This window comes from Macaca thibetana, chromosome 2 (assembly GCF_024542745.1).
Source record: "Macaca thibetana thibetana isolate TM-01 chromosome 2, ASM2454274v1, whole genome shotgun sequence".
In the NCBI taxonomy this organism is placed as follows: Eukaryota; Metazoa; Chordata; class Mammalia; order Primates; family Cercopithecidae; genus Macaca; species Macaca thibetana.
The window spans coordinates 36,281,838-36,301,513 of NC_065579.1; the positions used below are offsets into that span (position 1 = coordinate 36,281,838).

The following is a 19,676-nucleotide window of genomic DNA, read 5'->3' on the forward strand; positions in this document are numbered from 1 at the left end:
ATCCTCTCAATATTTAAGTATCGATATGGGAAAAAATAGAGAGAAGTTAAGTGCCTCAAGATCACAGGATATTACACACAGAGAATACAGGGCAGAAAAAGAAGTCTATGACTTGAGAGTGAACCGAATTCCATGATTTCTTTTATGACTTCTGGGTTTTACGTTCCAGTTCCCAACTTTTCAGATTTTTTAATTTCCCATGTTTCCTGACACTTTTTTTCTATGTTATGTGTTTATCCTAGTACTTTTATAACTTCATTTTTTATATTTAACCCACTAATCCATTCAGTACTTATTTAGATATGAGATATTGCTCCAGCTTTAATGAATCCTATTTATTGAATAAGCCATGTCTTCCTTAATAATTTGAAATGTCACTTTTATCGTAAATTCCTTTGTGTATTTGAGTCTCCTGCCACTCTTGCTGTCCCTGAATTAAACTTTCTGCTACACGCAACTACACTGTTATTTAGTGAAGTTTCACAAAATATATGTTTGTTTGTTTTCTGAGACAGGGTCTTGCTCTGTCCTCCAGGCTAGAGTACAGTGGCGCCATTGTGACTCACTGCAGTCTTGACCTCCCAAGCTCAAACAATACTCCCACCTCAGCCTCCCAAATAACTGAGACTACAGATTTATGCTACACTGCCTGGCTCATTTAAAAAATTTTTTTTAAAGACAGAGTCTTAGTATATTGCCCAGGCTGGTCTTGAACTTGGCCTCCTGCCACAGCCTCTCAAAGTGCTAGGATTACAGGCATGAGCCACCACACCTGGCCACAAAATGTATTTTAATAACTGTTAGGGCTAGTCCCAATTATTCTATTTCAGAATTTGCATGACTTTCCTGCTGAATGCAGCTTTAGTTGCATCCAGTGGAGTCTGTTGTCATGTATGTTATTATCTTCCACAATTTCGGTTTTAAAAGAATTTTTTTGTTTCATATAATTCAAACAGAAAACAGCAAAAAAGGAAATATACAGCTCAATGAATTATTATAAGGTGAAACCCTTAAGTCCACCACCCATGTCAGAAGACAGAATCTCGCTAACCACCCCAGAACCTCTCCAACATGCCATACAACCCCCGTTCCCTCCCTTCTTAATAGTAGCCACTATTTGGGCTTTTTTTTTTTGGAGACGGGGTTTCATTTTGTTGCCCTGGCTGAAGTATAGTTGTGTGATCATAGCTCACTGCAGCCCTGGTCTCCTGGGCTCAAGCAATCCTCCTGCCTTAGCCTCCCGAGTAGTTGGGACCATAAGCACATGCCACCATGCCTGGCTCATTTTTTTAAAATTATTTTTTAAATAGAGATGAGGTCTCACTATGTTGTCCAGGCTGGTCTTAAACTCCTGAGCTCAAGCAATCTTTTGGCCTCCCAAAGTGCTGGGATTACAGGTATGAGCCACTGTGCTCAGTCTATTTGGACACTTACAGTAATCACTTCTTTACTTTTCTATAATCAAATAATGGCATCTTTAAAGACTATATTTAGGCTTTTGCTTTTTCATGTCTTTTAGCTTATAGGTTCCTACCTTCTTTTCCATGCCCTTAATATACATTCGTTGAAGACACTGGATCATTTATGCCATAGAGTTGTACCAAAGTCTGGGTCTTGCTGATTATATCATTGTGGTGTAGTTTAACGTGTTATTCTGCTGTTTGCATTTCCTATAAATTGGGAATTGGATCTAGAAGCATCATCAGATTGAGGTTTGATTATTTTGGCAAGACTACTTCAAAGTGGTGGTGTATTCTTCATAAGAAGGCACATCATATCTTGTCCCTTTATTGTGTGATTAACTATTGATGTTCAATGCCTAGATTCTTTCATTCATTAGGGGTTACAATCTTATCATTCTTTGTTTGTTTGTTGAAACATCTTTAAAAATGGAAACTTTGCCATATCCACTATCATGTTACCCTGATGCAAACTGCACAGGAAATGCAGGTTAAATTACTTGATCCTTTCCTTTTGTCAGCTTTCAAAGTAATAGACTGGTCCCCTAGCATCTTTCAAAGATCATCAATTACCTTAGTTTATTTGGTGTCATTATGAAGTCACGACTTAAACACTATTTCATGTATTTGGATCCACTGCAGTTATTATCTCTTATGATACCTAAGTCTTCATCTTTGGACAATGGAGGTACTTTTTTTTTTAAGGCTAGTCAAGTGAAGCAGTGGGAGGGGAGAAGGAACTATATAACATCCATAAATATAATAAAGACACCCAACCAAATTCTAATTTGAATGCTCTCCAAGAAGTCAAAATAAATAAAAAGATACACCAACACAACAGGTGCATTAAAAAGATCACATACCTTGCTCCAAGGAGGTTTGCTAGGAATGTTAAAGACTCTTTTTCTGCTCCAGCACACTGGCTAAATGAAATAACACAATCCTCTAAAGGAGTCATTCCTGTCATTACTGGGACTGGTGTGAAGAGAGGATTCGACTTTGGATCAAACAAAGTCTGAAAGTCTATGCAAGTAACCTTTTAAAAACAAGAGAAACAGTAAAGCCAACCTGAAATAAGCAGCCAGTGGTTAACACTCATTCAGGCACATGAGCAATAATTCAGTTTTGATAAGAAGTTTTACTTTAATACAAACCTGTGTATGCTCATTCTCAATACATTTCATATCATAACGTTAAAATATACATATACATACACACATATGCATACATCGACTGATTACATTAGGCTATTACAATCAGTAAGATCTATCATTGGAGTTATTGAATGTTGCTTTACATTTCATTCCTTCCAATGTATTACACTATTTTTCTCATAATTCTTGGAACGTTAAAAAAAAAAAAATCAACAGTGAAATTACCCGTGATGCTTCGGTTGTAAGAAAACAGGACAAACAGTATGAGATGACCCTATAGTGACCTCCTAAGAAGGAATGTTGCTGCTGTGGCCTCTGGGAAAGAGTAACCTCTACCGTATTAGGATTAGGCCCAAGAAACTTGCACATTTAACTTTAGAATTTCCCTTGCTAAAAGTAAAATCAAGAGTGTTCAAATCCAAACACCGATTTACTGTAACTGAACTGCCTAAGAAACAAACATTAACCTTCTTGGCACTCAGATAATCTTCAATAGTGGTTATTGCAACAACTACAGTGTTGTCTTACCAGCCACGTGTTTGTAACAACTTCTCCCACAGTGGCTTCTACTTCACACCCCAGCAGAGGAACCACAGCATAATCGGCAACAGTTCTGCTCAGAAGGGACATGATTTTCCCAGCATTTTCTTTGATGATGCTTGCAATGTTAGATTCATTTTCATTACTAAAACCCAAAACAAGGAAACTCTTTTGGCTAAATAAGCCTTCTTCAGTAATTGTAGAAACATCAGGGACGCAATGACTGACAGAAGACTGGTTTTCTTCTTGCAAAGAAACGTGAGTAGAATCATTCAAGGGCTCAGCACGGGTAGAATTATTAAAGGGCCTAACTTCAGACTTCTCGGCTTCAGATGTCTTAGCCTCCACTGAAAGAGAAAAGTACATGTTTTCTAACCAACAATTTACCCTATAAAGTTCATTTCTAGCAAGGATTTTAATGTAACATGGAATCTGAGAATTTTGACCATACTTATAAAACTAAAGCTTACGTGTATAATAAAGGGATATGGATTCACTCCGTCTTCGGGGTTACCAAGAGTCCATTAGGAAGGACAAGAGCAATCATGTTAGTCCTAGGTATGCCTAGTATAATAGACACTTGAATTCGTTTAAAATTATATAGCTCCTACAGGACTGTCTTAGTTCCGAAACTGGTTTAGATGATTCACCATAAAACTAACAAAATACCATTAAGAAAAAAAATCAACAAGTCTAAATGGTGTAACTGTCAAGCCCTTAACATGGAACATGTTAATATGGAAATGACTATAAGGAAGTGGCTGGCAAATCCTAAAATATTTATTGTCTACTCCTTTAGAGAAAAAGTTTACCCTGCCACGTGATTCCAACAAGGCTGGAAGCTATTCAAGAATCACTCTTTCATTTATATAAGCACTGTGACTAACTGCTTTACATGCATGTAATGCTCACATAATGCTAACTGTGAGGCTGATACTATCAGCACATCCCTTCTGTCCAAAAGGAGTCTCAGGCTTGAAAAGGTTATGTAACTTGCCTGAGGTCACACAGTTAAGTGGCAGAAATGAGATACGAACCAAAGTCTGTCTGACTCCAGAGTTCATAACACCAGGTTATAGTGCCATCTTCGTACTTCTATCCTCATCTCCAAGAGACACTAGCATTTTCATTTTTAAGCAAATTGTAATATATATTAGGAACTTGTAAATTAAGTACATTGCAATATATATTAGGAACTTATGACTCCTACTAAACATAAGTATTAAAATTGTTCTTATTCACACTAAGGAAGCATAGTTTTGTCTACAGAGTTTACTGATCAGTAAGTCAGGAGAGATGGGTTCTAGTTTTATAGCCTCTTTGACCCTTGGTTTCATAATACAAGGAATAAAAGACAATAGTATACTTACAATTTATAGATATACTCATGAGAATGAATATGCTTAGATGGAATTAAAGGTGACGCAATACTATAAAACATTCCGGAAAGTTCTTTTAACGGTTTTGTTAAAATGTAAACAGTTTGTTTTATAAGTGAAACCCTTTTTATTTTTTGCAAGTACAATTATTTTGCAGTCACATCTAGGGGAAAAAAAAACTTTGTTCGATGTCTACATGTTGTTGGTAAGATGGGAAGGAGGAAGAAATTCCGTAGAATTTTAGACTACTACTATAAAAACAAAGTAGAAATACTAAGTTCTTAATAAACCATCAGTAAAACTCTGAAGTTAAGAGACTCATAACAAACTAACATGTTTTACAGCAGTTCTTTCCATTTATTTTAGCAGTAGGATCTCTTTTCAAACAGATCGCATCCAAAAGCCTAAGAGATACTACGTAACAAACCTATTATTCAAAAAGCTCCCCTAGGGCCGGGCGCGGTGGCTCAGGCCTGTAATCCCAGCACTTCAGGAGGCCGAGGCAGAAGGATCACAAGGTCAGGAGTTTGAGACCAGCCTGGCAAACATGGTGAAACCCCATCTCTACTAAAAATACAAAAATCAGCTGAGCATGGTGGCGTGTGCTTGTAATCCCAGCTACTTGGGAGGCTGAGGCAGGAGAATCACTTGAATCCAGGAGGTGGAGGTTGCAGTGAGCCACGACCATGCCACTGCACTCCAGCCTGGTGACACAGCGAGACTCCATCTCAAAAAAAAAAAAAAAAAAAAAACTCCCTTAAATCAAAAGCAATTCTAAGAATTAATTATAAAATATTTTACTATAGATTTTCTCAGATGCTTGGTGATCCACTGAGATTTACTATCACTTAATCCTTACAAAGTCAGTAAACCACTAGCAGCCTTAGAAAGGAAGGTTTAAGAAACTAATCACCTGCCCTACACCAAGTACCCTTGTCTGAAGGATAGTATATAAAATCGCTAGCTGGGTGTGGTGGCTCACGCCTGTAATCCCAACACTCTGGGAGGCTAAGACAGGAGGATCACATGAGGCCAGGAGTTTGAGACCAGCCTGGCCAACATGGTGAAACCCTATCTCTACTAAAAATACAAAAATTAGCTGGGCGTGGTGGTGCACACCTGTACTCCCAACTACTAAGGAGGCTGAGGGAAAAGAATTGCTTGAACCCGGGAGGAGGAGGTTGCAGTGAGCCGAGATTGTAACACTATACTCCATCTTCAGTGATGGAGTGAGACCCTGTCTCCAAAAAAAAAAAAAAAAAATCGCTTTCAGTTAATTTGTGGCTTCTTTATACCAGAGCATCCTGGAAAATTTGGATGATCTCCTGATGTGATACAATACTAAAGCATAAGTAAATGGTTTGAGAAAAGTCAATTTTGTAGTACAGAACAGTGTAAATAAAAAAGGAATGCTAGGAATTCCCTCTCAAGAAATATGGTGGGCTAGGATCTTTGAAACCCTCTCACTAAAAACACTTCAAAATATAGGATAAAATATTAAAATCCAGACCACTAAAGTGGTTACTAAATCTAGAACATTAAGTAGTTACTAAAGCTAATGGTTAGTCAAAATCTATTAAATATTTGTGCAGTAACCCAGACCCTTGGAATGTAAAGGTATCACACAAGAGACAGGAGCCAGTCCTTTGGATTCATAAAAATTAGAGGTAAAGCAGAGTATCGCCTGAGAGAACAAACCCAGAACCCATGAAGAGACATACCTTTAGTAAACAGACCAAAACCAACCAACCAACCAACCAAGCAACCAACAACAAATCTGCCCTGCAAAGGAAAAAGTCAAGAACACTGGCTTTGGGTCAAGCGGAAAAAATATCTCTTGAGAATTTGTTCATCAGAGGCTGGTCCTCAAAGTAGGTTTGGGAATAAATTCATACTAGCTGGATGGTCTAAGAAACCTCCAGCCAATACACCAACTTATAGGTGTACTGAGTTTGTAAACTCCTAGGCACCTAGACCCAAACATGAACCTTTTCTGGGGTAACAAATCCCTACCCCAAGTTTCTTAGAATTCCTAGAGTCCTAGTAAGTACAAGTTCACAATAAAAATCACAAAACACGAGAAAACCAGGCACCATAAACAATAACCAACAGAACAATTCACAGATGTTTTAATAGGTTTAATGTGTTTTAAGAAATAAAGAACAAAAAATACAAATACAAAATGACAGACTTGGCTGGGTGTGGTGGCTCACACCTGTAATTCCAGCACTTTGGGAGGCTGAGGTGGGAGAACTACTTGAGCCCACGAGTTCAAGACCAGCCTGGGTAACACAGTAGCACCCCATCTCTATTTTTAAAAGTAAAAAAATAAATGACAGACTATTAAAAAAGCTAAAACTTCTAGGAATTGAAAAATTAATTATTAAAACAGAAAATTTAATAGATGGGTAAAACAGATTAGGCAATAACTGAAGAGACGATTTGTGATCTGGAAAATTAAGTGACCCATATACAAAGCAAATGGGAGTTAAGAAAATATAGAGAATGGGGGAGAGGCAATATTCAAAGAGATAATAAACATTTATCAACCTAACAAAAAGCAGAAAACCTACTAATTCTCAGATTCAGAAAGCACAATGAATCTCAAGCAGGACAAATAAACGGTAAAGCTCTAGGACACAAAAACCAAAAGGAAGACTATCTTAAAAACAGCCAGAGGATAAAGACAGATTGCCTGTAAAGGAAGACAGACTGACATGTGACCTCCTATCCAGCAGTCAGGGAAACAGATGACAATGAAACAATATCTCTGTGCTTAAACAAAGAAACTGTCTAGAACTGTATACCCAGCTGAAGAGTCTTACAGAAACTAAACCAGTCTCTAAAGGATATTATTTTAGGAAGAAAGAAAATGATTCCAGAAGAGAGGTCTCGGATGTAAGAAGAACTGGGGAGAGCAAAACAACAGTTACACGTGTTAGTAAATGAAACAAATGTTGACTATATAAAAGGATAATGCCTAATTGTGAGATTTTAAAAGATAATGAAAATACTAGACAAAATCACATAAGCTGAGTACGTTGATGAGTGGAGATAGGGAGAAGGGCTGGTTGTGATCATTAATATATTCTAGGCCAGGCTTCGTGGCTCACGAAGCACTTTGGGAGGTCGAGGCGGGCAGATCACCTGAGGTCGGGAGTTCAAGACCAGCCTGGTCAACATGGAGAAACCCCATCTCTACTAAAAATACAAAATTAGCCAGGGGTGGTGGTGCATGACTGTAATCCCAGCTACTTGGGAGGCTGAGGCAGGAGAATCATTTGAACCCGGGAGGTGGAGGTTGCAGTGAGCCAAGATCACGGCCACTGCACTCCAGCCTGGACAACAAGAGCGAAATTCTGCTTCAAAAAAATAAAAGAGTTTTCTAAGGTTCTTGTTTAATTCGAGTAGACTAAAATTCTGATTAACTTTAGATTTTAAGTTATGATACACATTAAATTTATTTAAATTTATATATTTTGGCTATATTAGGTATTTTATAAAGTCTTTTTTTAATAAAAAAGAAGTAATGACGTTTATAATGCTTCACTGGCAATTTACCTTACTACATAGTGTACACACTGAGGTGGTAAGTCCACAGTACAGTGTTTCATGCATGAAAGACCACAATAATCCAGTAAGAGGCATTTGTTACAAGGTTTTAATAAAAGGCTCATGCTATTAGAAACTCACACACAAATCAAGCAATGCCTGTATATGTAACAAATCAAAATAGAGCTAGTTAGCTGAAGAGAGAGAGAGTTAAAGGGTTCAGGACCCTATCGTCTTGCCTGCTCAGAAAAAAAGTTATAAGCAAAACTTTAAGGAAAGAAAAAGGTTAATTTAACTTAAAATCTAGAAAACTTGGCAGAGATCACATATGTATGTATTAGGCTACTAAAATATTTCTTACTAACTACAAATACTAATGAGCATTTCTTACCTACTGTGGAGCTGTCATTTTCATACTGAGAGAGCAGATCTTCATCAGCTTGCTCACGCTTTTCACTAGGAGCAAAGTCTTTCTTAGAGAAGCTGCTGTTCTTCTTTTTTAAAAGAGCTGCTTTACTTTCAGGCTGATCTGAAACTGGAATTTCCACTGGCTGGTAATTAGCATGGATATATGGTTCTTCAGAAAGCATATAACCTTTACTGAAACACTCTAGCAACCACTTTGCTCCCACTACATGAGGCCTACAAGAACAGCACATAGTTATGTATTAGTGCAAGCTATAAAGACCATCATCCTACTTGTCATGCAGTTTCCAGAACCACATGGATACGCAATTTTAAGAAAAATTATGTAGTAGAAATTGATTTGAATTAAAAACTGAAAAAACCTGTGGGCCGATTTATTCCAAAACTGCTTCAATTCATCATCATAATCTCCCACAATAACATGAGTTACATCTTCATTAAGCTGGTTAAAACGAACTCCACCTCCACTGTTAATAAGTCTTCTCAGTTTATCTAGCTTTCTGCCACTAAAACCGCAAAGATATATCTGCAAGAAAGAAAATATTTAATGTATATAACATGCTTTCTCTCAATAGAAAAAAACTAAAAATATATATCTAAATCCACTGCGTATAAATAAGACAACTTGTGTACATTTAAGATATATGAATATATTCTGAAACTTTTGATTTTTTAACCGTTCTGTAACTTTGATTTTTTAATCACTCTTTACAATCTTATACAGCATTATTATCTTTCACAGTAGATATTTGATAAGTATTTTGAGGCTATAAATAAAATAGAAGCCAGATTCCAACATCTTCTAAATATTAGTGCGTACCAATTTCTAAAATGCAGGTAACTTCTTTAACTGTGAACCTTACTTGTAAATTTTGAAGTAATTATAAAAGTAAACTGTAGTTAGCTGTCTCAATTCAGAACACCTGGGCTTAAATTGTGTGTGTGCGCGCCCGCGTGCGTGTGCGTGTGCGTGTGCGTGCGTGTGCGTGTGTGGGCGAGGGGTGTTGTTTTTTTCCAGCTGCTAATGATTAACGACAATAGGCAAGTTGCTTACACTCTTTAAACCAATTTTCTTACCTATAAATTGATGTTACCTTATTCACAGAGTTGACTGAACAAAAAATACATGTACGTCAAAGAACTGAACACAATGCTTTGAGGATAACATGTATGCAGTAATTTATTTTTAACTACCAGGATGTATACATTTAAATCAATTTAATCAATATAAAAATCATTTTACCTCTATTTTACATAAGGTGACCTTAAAAAAATTTAAGTATAACAGATGTATCCCAAACTGTATTTACACCCCAAATTAAATCACCCCCATTACTAGACTATATTTTAACAAATAATTGGAATCATATACTTTCTATATGTAAGAAATAATTAAAAGTTATATCTAGAATTGGTAGTCTAAGATAAAAGATGATACAAAACACCTCTGGGCCAGGTGTGGTGGCTCATGCCTGTAATCCCAGCACTCTGGGAGGCCAAGACGGCAGACCGCTTGAGGTCAGAAGTTCAAGACCAGCCTGGCCAATAAGGTGAAACCCTGTCTCTACTAAAAATACAAAAAACTAGCCGGGCGTGGTGGTGGGCACCTGTAGTCCCAGCTACTTGGGAGGCTGAGGCAGGAGAATGGCATGAACCCGGGAGGTGGAGCTTGCAATGAGCCGAGATCGCGCCACCGCACTCCAGCCTGGGCGACAGAGCGAGACTTCGTCTCAAAAACAAAAAAAAAAAATAGAAAAAGTAGCCAGGCATGGTGGCACACACCTGTAATCCCAACTACTTAGGAGGCTAAGGCAGAATTGCTTGAACCTAAGAGGAAGATGTTGCAGTGAACTGAGATCACGCCACTGCACTCCAGTCTAGGCGACAGAGCAAGTCTCCATCTCCAAACAAAAACAAAAGCCCACCTTTTGTTTAGCTAGTAAGTTGGTAAGTTAAAAAAAAAAAAAAAAAAAAAAAAAAAAGGTAATTTGCTAAATTTCCTTTTTTTTTTTTTTTTTTTTTTTAAATTTTGAGATGGAGTTTCACTCTTGTTGACCAGGCTGGAGTGCAATGGCACAATCTCGGCTCACTGCAACCTCCGCCTCCTGGGTTCAAGCGATTCTCCTACCTCAGTCTCCCAAGTAGCTGGGATTACAGGCGCCTGCCACAACACCTAGCTAATGTTTTTGTATTTTTAGTAGAGATGGGGTTTCACCATGTTGGCCAGGCTGGTCTTGAACTCCTGACCTCAGATATCTGCCTGCTTGGGCCTCCCAAAGTGCTGGGATTACAGGCATGAGCCATCACGCCCAGCTCCAATTTCCCTTCTTAACAATAAGGTAGGGTTAAATTTTTGCTACTCTGTGAAAATTAACGCACAGCCAAGTCATTCTACAAATAGGAATACATTAAGTTTTCCAATCTAAGACAGCCGAAAAAGTATAGCATATGATGTTTCCATCAACAAACTCATAAGACAATTATTCATATACTAAAAAATTAAATAGCCCAAGAAATACCAAACAAAGCATTGGCTCTAATGGTGAGGAATACAGACTTTGGAGTAGATAACTGGCCACTTAATGTCTCTCTGTGTGACTCTGAACAAGAATTTTAATTCTCTAAGTCTTACCCTCAAGATAATATCCATTTTAGAGTTATCTGTGGGAATTAAATGAGATTTTATATATATATTAACATACATAAAATGATTAGTACAGTGTCTAATACACTGTAAACACTTAGATGATAGTTATAAATAAAAGTCCAAACCTGGGCAACATAGTAAGACCTTGTCTCTACAAAAAAATTTTAAAAACTAGCCAGTTGTAGTGGCACATGCCTGTAGTCCTAACTGCTCGCGGACTAAGGGGTGGCTGATGCCCAGGAGTTCGAGGTTACAGGACGCTATGATTGTGCCACTGTATTCCAGTCTGGGCGACAGAGTGAGACCCTATCTCAAAAAAATAAAAATAAAAAATCCAATAAGTCGTTCAGAAACTAAGTGCTCTCAAAATACAGCAGATGGAAAGATTAATGTAGTTAGGAGGGTTCAGAGAAGAGTTAAAACCTGAAATGAACTTTTAAAAGGTAACAGAGGAAGATACCTCACAGGCAGAGGGACTCTTGCAGCCAAAGGATGGACATGGTCTAGTAAGCACATCTACTTAGCTAGAGTGGAGAGTTTCTTACATAGGTAGTAAGAAGCAAGCCCAACTCTGAAGGGTCTTCAAAGTCAGGCCAGGAAATGCTAATGCATATCATCACTTACTGCATGTATTATATAATAAAGACGTACCCGACAACCATCTAATAAATCTTCAGGTGCTTGAAATGCACTGACATCCAGATTTTCTAGATTTTCAAGTGTAGGCTCCAGTTTGCTGTTAAGTGAATTACATATTGATTCACTTATGCAACTTGCATTTATGTTGGAAATATTGCTGACATCTGAAAGAGTACGACCTACATATTTTGAAAACATGTATAAATTTATGGGAGATAAAATAATCGTGATTATATATTGTCTATGGATTAACTTTTCTTACAAATATAGGGCAATAAACAACTTCCAAAGTAAGATTCAGGGGTGTTTACTGAAATCTTAGTGGCAAAGTATAAAAAGGGAAAATGAAATTAATTAAGCCTCTTATCTTATTTAAATGAAAATAGATTTAACACATTTTCCTAATAGTGTCTTGTTTCCCATAAAAATCTGAAGTTGCTGACTTTAAGGTCCAAGGGGCTTACATTTGAAAAAATATTTTAAACATTTTGCCAACACAACACCTACAAAATAGAAACAGTTTTAATTTTTATACAAATACAGACGATCTATAACAACTGCAGCAAAACCGTAAATTAAGGAAAGATTAATATATGCATGTCAGTAATGTTTAAAAGATTAATACTTGTATCTTAAGCCTCCATCTACCATTGTTCTTAATTTCTTTGATCATCTTTTGCATTACATCAGGGTATAAAAGAAAGCATTCATTCATTCTAAAAAAAAGTTATGAACAGTTCAGTACTAACTTTTTACACAATTTGACTATTATACTATTATGCCTAGAAGCATAGCAAACAAGAAAAAGAAATTCCCTATCTCAGTGATTCTATTAACATACTGATTATTACACAGAAATATGACTGTCTTCAGAATATTTAATCTCAGTGAGACTCACTATCAATTGTGTTGATCTGGCCAGTAGGAGTTGAAGAATTGGGCATAGTCTTTGCTTCTGGTCTAGGTTCTGTCTTGTACATGGATTCATCCTGACAAAAACCTTTCTCGATACTGTCAAAAAACCACTGCGTGGTCACACAGTGTACATTCCATCTCTTGGCACACTCATACTTCTGACCTGTAGCGTTAAGAAAGAAATAAAGAAAACAGGAGAAACCAAGAAATGAAAACCATTAAAATCTATCTTTGCAGAAATATTCAAATTATAACAGGTTTTTTTTTTTTTGAGATGGGGTCTCACTGTGTTGCTCAGGCTGGAGTACAGTGGTGAGATCTTGGCTCACTGCAACCTCCACCTCCCTCCTGGGTTCAAGCGATTCTCCTGCCTTAGCCTCCTGAGTAGCTAAGATTACAGACACGTGTCACCACGTCTGGTTAATTTTTTTGTATTTTTAGTAGAGACAGGGTTTCACCATGTTGGCCAGGTCTCAAACTCCTGACCTCAGGTGATCTGCCCGCCTTGGCCTCCTAAAGTGCTGGGATTACAGGCGTGAGCAACTACACCTGGCTGTAACAGGTTATTTTAAAAACCTATCAACAAAATTAAAGTTACCAGTACTTACTCTTAAACAGTATGCTACATAGTTTATTACAAAGTAGTATTTTAGCTTACTGCCTAATTATATTTTCTATGTGTTGCATAAATACACATGCCATGTGAGAGTGTTTATCTTTTACACAAACTGCAGGAAGACAGGAGCAACTGTGGGGTAACTGAATTAATACTGGACTTGGGTTTGCAAATAGGCTCCATCATTTACTTTCTTTAAACCAGCTTGTACAATGTGAAAATTGTAAATGTGTGCAATATAATAAATCCCAACTTTGAACAGACTATTCCAATGTCAACAGGCTTCTACTTAAAGTCCAGGATAGATAAGCCAATAGATAAATTACGTTAAAAATATGTATCTTTTTATTACCTTAAAAATCTTTAACACAATGTATTTTGAAGCAGTATCACAGAGGAATTGAGGTCAATATGTCACATGAAACGTTTTTTGGCATTCTTGAGAGAATCAACAATGAACAGTCTTCAGATTCAGAAAAAGAACAGCAGTATCAACTCTACTCACAGTGATCCTATCACAACTGGCCATACCCAAAGTTCTGACTTAAGGACAATTACCATTTAATCTTAATTTCTTCTCAATCTAGGTAGCTTAGTAAAACATGGTACACATATAAAAGGCAATAATAAAAACATTAACAAAACTCATCTTTTATCAATTTGTGTATATTTTAAGAGTGCTGATAAAAAATCATCCAAAATAATGTTATGGAACACCAAACCTAACAGCAATTTTAAAGAATTTTTCTTGTTGGTAATGTCTTTTTCGTTTTTTACTGCCTCATGTTCCGCAAGGTGTGTCTTCCAGTTAAAACTTGTAGTTCATTCAGTCAAACTAAAACTAAGTTAAGCCTTTTTAAATTAGTCATTAGAAAGAAATACCAATTAGCTATATTTATTAGTTTTCCTGTTATTTACCCAAACTTCTTGTCATTATTTGGTAATTGTGTGAGGAACATTTTTAAAAAATCAAAAGATACAAAAGTAAGCTTAAATAAAACATCACTAAAAGTTTTTGGTTTTTTTATACTTACTCAATGACCTGAATAAATATGAAAAAAAGTCATATAATCGGTTTACAGATTGTGACCCAAACTACCTTTGCAAGATGTTAGAGAAAACAGTATCAAACTAGATTAATGACATGTCAGAAATAAAAGCTGTTCTGTAAAGATTTTAAAATATTAAATACTAGTGGCTGGGCATGGTGGCTCATGCCTGGAATCCCAGCACTTTAGGAGGTCAAGGTGGGCAGATCGCTTGAGGTCAGTTAGAGGCCAGTCCGGCCAACATGGTGAAGGCCCGTCTCTATTAAAAATAAAAAATTATCCAGGCGTGGTGGCAGGTGACTGTAATCTCAGCTACTCGGGAGGCTGAGTTGGGAGAACCACTTGATCCCAGGAGGCAGAGGTTGCAGTGAGCTGAGATTGTGCCACTGCCCTCCAGCCTGGGCAACAGAGCAAGACTCTATCTCAAAGTAAATAAATAAATAAAAATAAAATATTAAATACTAGAGAAAATGTTTCATTTGTCCCTTTGTGAAACACAGTTTTACCTTTTGGTTCTTGCACAATGAGGTGTGTACATTCATTCATTTTCAATTGTCCCATGTATTGACCTCCATGCTTAACTGTGAGTTGCTGAACTTCCTTCCTGTCTAAGCCACATAAGCCAGTCACACAGATTATGCAACCAAGAAAAATAGGACACTTGAAATCTTCCATGTTTATATCAGTATATCTAGTTATTTTTCTGTGGGAATGAAATGGTTAAAAAAGAAAATATTAAATTTACCAGAAGAATAATGAAAAACAACACAAATACCACTATTGCTTTCCTCATTTTTTAGGATTTAAAATCATCTTTTTACAAAGGAGAACCACCAAACAGAATTACACTAATTACTCACCGAGTTCAATAACATGTCTCTAACACAAAGTAATTGTTTCAGATACAGTCTCTCAAAACCATTTTAAGGGAAAAATATACATTTCCTTAACTCTAGCCCTTGCTGGTCACAGTGGTATATTTTCCAAAATTGTAAGTCTGAATCTCTACTTAAAAACCCAAAGGTAATTTGGTTGCCTATTAGAAAAACGAACTTTTTATTCTTCCCATTATTCTATATAAGTAAAAGCAATGATTTCTGGCAAAATACCAACAAAAATATCATTATTCTGTTGCCATGCAAGGCAGATGTGCTGATGAAGTAATCACATTGGGAATGAGAGTTGCTGACATGGAGACATACTTAGGATATGCCGGATGGTGTTGAAAACAAGCCCAGAAAAATGCCGATATAATTCGTATGCCAATAGAATTCTGTGGTATTTGGTCTTGTGGTTGTTTATCTAGTTGCAGGGGAACTAAAGTGCGCCCCTTGAAATAAGCTCTAAGTTCCATGAGGGAAGTGACTATCTGTTTTGCTTACTAAATATAACTAAAGCCTAGCTCGGGTCAGATATGTAAAATTGGCTCAGTTAACATTTATTAAATAATCACATCTCAGCTGATGACTTATATATGTTTATATTCAACCTTACATATGCCATCTTTTGGAAGGAATGCAACTGCCAAAATGACTAATTTATTCTCTATCTTAACACAGGGGAATGGAGTTGAAGGATAATGCAACATAAAAGCTACAGAATTGCCAAACTCGTTTTCTCAATATTTCAGAAACATTTACAGCTGAGAACTTTATCGCCAAAGCATGTATCACTCTGTAGCTAAGGATAAACCCTTAGCCCATTCTATGCCTGTTAACTTATGTCTTGGTAATAAGAGCTTGTAGATTCTGTTCTTCTGTTTTCGCTGGAGAAAACAGTAATGACACTATTTTTTTCCCTGAATGATAAATCCAAAGAGTATATCACATGCCAAAAATGACTGAATGCATCATTTTTTCAAATCTAGAAAATATAAAAATGTCTTTCTTACTTCTCTTGTGACTTCTCCCAAAGTGTTTTTATCCAAGAGGGAAGCAAAATAGGTTTCTTCAGGTTTGCAGCAACTAAATATTTTTTGCTACCAACTTCCCCCGCAATAAGGTGAGTTACTGATACGTTAAGGTCTCTGTATACCCGTCCGCCCATCATTTGTACATATTTATGAACTTCTTCCTGTAGCCCCAAAAGAGAACACATTAATACTGAAGCAAACAATATTGCTTCCATTTTTATACACGATTTCATAAATACATTTTGCTTTTGACAGTTTGAATACATAAGTGTTACATAACATTATAAAGTTAAACAATTAACCAAATTATTTTTTGGGAGATAAATATGAATTATATTTTAAAAAGATTATTTTCCTATATTTATCCCTTTCAACTCCATGAATGTATTAAACTATTATACAGAGCATGTAAAAATCTTTGCTTCTATATATTTTAATATACATGTGTATTTTTAACAACATAAATTGTATCTATATAATATATAAATATATGTTTTAGCCAGGCTTGGTGGTGCATGCCTGTAGTCCCAGCTACTCAGGAGGCTGAGGCATGAAGATTACTTGAGCCCAGGAAATCAAGGTTGTAGTGAGTTGTTATTGTGCCACTGCACTCCAGCGTGGGTGACAGTAAAACCTTGTCCCAAATACATATATATGTATTTCTATAGCTCTCTCTCAGAATGATTTTTGTTTTTTGTTTCCGAGATGAAGTCTTGCTCTGTCGCCCAGACTGGAGTGCAGTGCTGTGATGTTGGCTCACTGCAACCTCCGCCTCCCCGATTCAAACAATTTAGAATCCTTTTTTTAAAAGGCTGTCCACCTATAGTGGAAAAAAATGTAAGTGATTAAAAAATGAGTGTCCTTTTAAATTAAAACAAAAAATTTAAATTAGCCAGTTTTCAACAAAACAAATTCTATATTCAATTTACTTAAAAAAGTATATGTATACATATATACACACTGTGGTTGTATAGTGATCTTTGTTAAAAGTCACGAACAATAAATGGAAGGTCTTTTAAGTTATCTTCTATGCAGTGAAAAATTAAGAATAATAGATACATAAATTGTTCAATCATGATGAGGTCAATATCTACCCTTTTTTCTTTTTCTAGACTTGTACAAGATACGGTTACATCAGACATAACCATATTATAAACTGGATGTTCGGCTCTTGGGACACATCGCTGGTGGTGCATACAAAATATGACTACTTGTGGACCAACAATTCTGCAGCCAAGCTACGAAAAAGAGAAAAGTTTACATGAGTTAAGAAGGAAAAGACCACCAGTCTTACCAAATTACATTTTGTAACATTCATCAATTCTTTACCAAAGTTGATGATCAATGTGGAAAAATCAGCAAATTGTTATAAGAAAAAAATAAAGACGACTATATAATTTCTCAGATATACTATACATTAAACACTCACACACAAAAGCAAATCAAACAATGCAAACCATCAAAAGAAATAAACTTCAGGCGAGGCACAGTGGCTCACGCCTGTAATCCCAACACTTCAGAGAAGGCCAAGGGGGGTGGATCACCTGAGGTCAGGAGATCCAGACCAGTCTGGCCACCACGGTGAGGTCAGGAGATCCAGACCAGTCTGGCCACCACGGTGAAACTCTGTCTCTACTAAAAATACAAAAATTAGCCGGGTGCAGTGGTGGGCACCTGTAATCCCAGCCTCTAGGGAGGCTGAGGCAGGAGAATTGCTTGAACCCAGGAGGCAGAGGTTGCAGTGAGCTGAGATCACGTCACTGCACTCCAGCCTGGGCGACAGAGGGTAAGATCCTATATCAGAAAAAGAAAAGAAACTTCAAGAGCCCCTTTCACTCAAAACTGCCTTACTGCTTACACCTATAAGCCCAATACTTCGGGAGGCTGAGGTGGGAGGATCACTTGAGCCCAGGAGTTCAAGACCAGCCTGGCCAACATCAAGAAACCCTGTCTCTACTAAAAATACAAAAACTAGCCAGGTGTGGTGGTATACATCTGTAATCCCAGCTATTCAGGAGGCTAAGGCACAAGAATCACTTGAACCAAGGAAGCAGAAGTTGCAGTGGGCTGAGATCGTGTCACTGCACTAAAGCCTGGGCAACGGAACAAGATGCTGTCTCAAAAAAAAAAAAAAAAAAAAAAAAAAAAAAGCCTACCGTAACATAATTAGCCTTTCAATCCTGGTCTGGCCAAACCAAAAGAATGCCAATGTACTCATAAGTTGCATAACACTTCATAATCGGCAAAGAATGTATGTCAGCTGAAGCAAAGATAAACCAAAAAACAGACTACCAAAGGAACACACTAGAAGTCAGCAAACCTTTTTGAGGTGATCAAAGACAATGCCACTAAAAGGGTCACAGATATAAAGTGATCTATCATTCTCCTTTATCTTCAATGCCTCTTCTTCTGTAATAATCTGAAGATATTCTTCTGATTGGAATTCTTTTATGGACTGAAAGAAAAAATAAAATAAGAACGTACCTGAAATGACTCCCCTGTATTTAGGTCCTATTCAAATTCCATCTCAAATCCAGCCTTTTCCCTATTGAGAGTCACCATCATGTCTCACTTAGACCTCTGCAGAAGGCTCCCAAATAGTCTTTTTCCCTTCCTTGCCCTAAATCTGTTCTCTACACAGCAGCTAATAATCTTTTTAAAAATACAAGTCAAATCATGTCACTGTCTGCTCAAAACCTAATGTCTTCACACCGCACCCAGAATAAAATCCACATTTCTTACTATAGCCTTCAAGACAACACGGTCTGGTTCCTGCCTATCTTCCCACCTTTACCTCCTACTTCTCATCTCCCTTGCTTACTCTATTCCAGCCACTCCCACTTTCTTGCCAGCCCTGGAACAAGCCAATCATAACCTCATTTAGACACTCTGCTCTTGATCTTGCAGCAGGGAATACTCTTTTTCCAAGTTTTCACCTGACTTAATCCCCCACTTCAATCAGGTCTGCTTAAATGTCACCTCCCCAGAGATGCCTATCCTAACCATGCTTTCTCAAATACCCTTCCTCTACCCTTTTAGTCTATTTTATTTAAAAATACATATATATATAGTTTTTGTCTCTCTCCCCTGGAAGTTTCGTTATGTATCTTGTTTGCTACTATATCCTGACACCCAGTAAGCACTCAAAAATGTTCTGAACCAATTTTGAGGTCCTTATGTTAAATACAGTAATCCCTTTAAAACTGTAAGTCAGATCATGTTTACTCTTCTGATTGAAACCCTCCAATGGCTCTCCACTGAGAGAAAAATGGCCCACAAGGCCCTACATGACCTCTTTACCATTATTCTCTGACACATTCCTTAGCACTCTTCCCCCATCCCTCACTTACTACACAACAGAACACTAAACTTGGATAGAGACTACAG

At 37.0% G+C, this 19,676-nt stretch overlaps 1 protein-coding gene across 3 annotated transcripts in view; it reads right to left on the reverse strand.

Annotated features, from left to right (window-relative positions):
- The window catches only part of TOPBP1 (DNA topoisomerase II binding protein 1), a 64,914-nt gene that overhangs the window by 43,344 nt on the left and 1,894 nt on the right, over window positions 1-19,676 (reverse strand). For 2 of the 3 annotated variants that reach the window (XM_050779577.1, XM_050779579.1), the window contains exons 3-12: window positions 18,610-18,744; window positions 17,384-17,527; window positions 16,269-16,450; window positions 14,884-15,080; window positions 12,696-12,875; window positions 11,810-11,976; window positions 8,874-9,037; window positions 8,477-8,727; window positions 3,143-3,501; window positions 2,324-2,496 (exon numbers count right to left, since the gene is read on the reverse strand). In XM_050779577.1, coding sequence (XP_050635534.1) covers window positions 2,324-2,496; window positions 3,143-3,501; window positions 8,477-8,727; window positions 8,874-9,037; window positions 11,810-11,976; window positions 12,696-12,875; window positions 14,884-15,080; window positions 16,269-16,450; window positions 17,384-17,527; window positions 18,610-18,744 — 1,952 coding nt within the window. The remainder of the gene's footprint in view (window positions 1-2,323; window positions 2,497-3,142; window positions 3,502-8,476; window positions 8,728-8,873; window positions 9,038-11,809; window positions 11,977-12,695; window positions 12,876-14,883; window positions 15,081-16,268; window positions 16,451-17,383; window positions 17,528-18,609; window positions 18,745-19,676) is intronic. The other variant, XM_050779578.1, reaches the window with a different exon arrangement.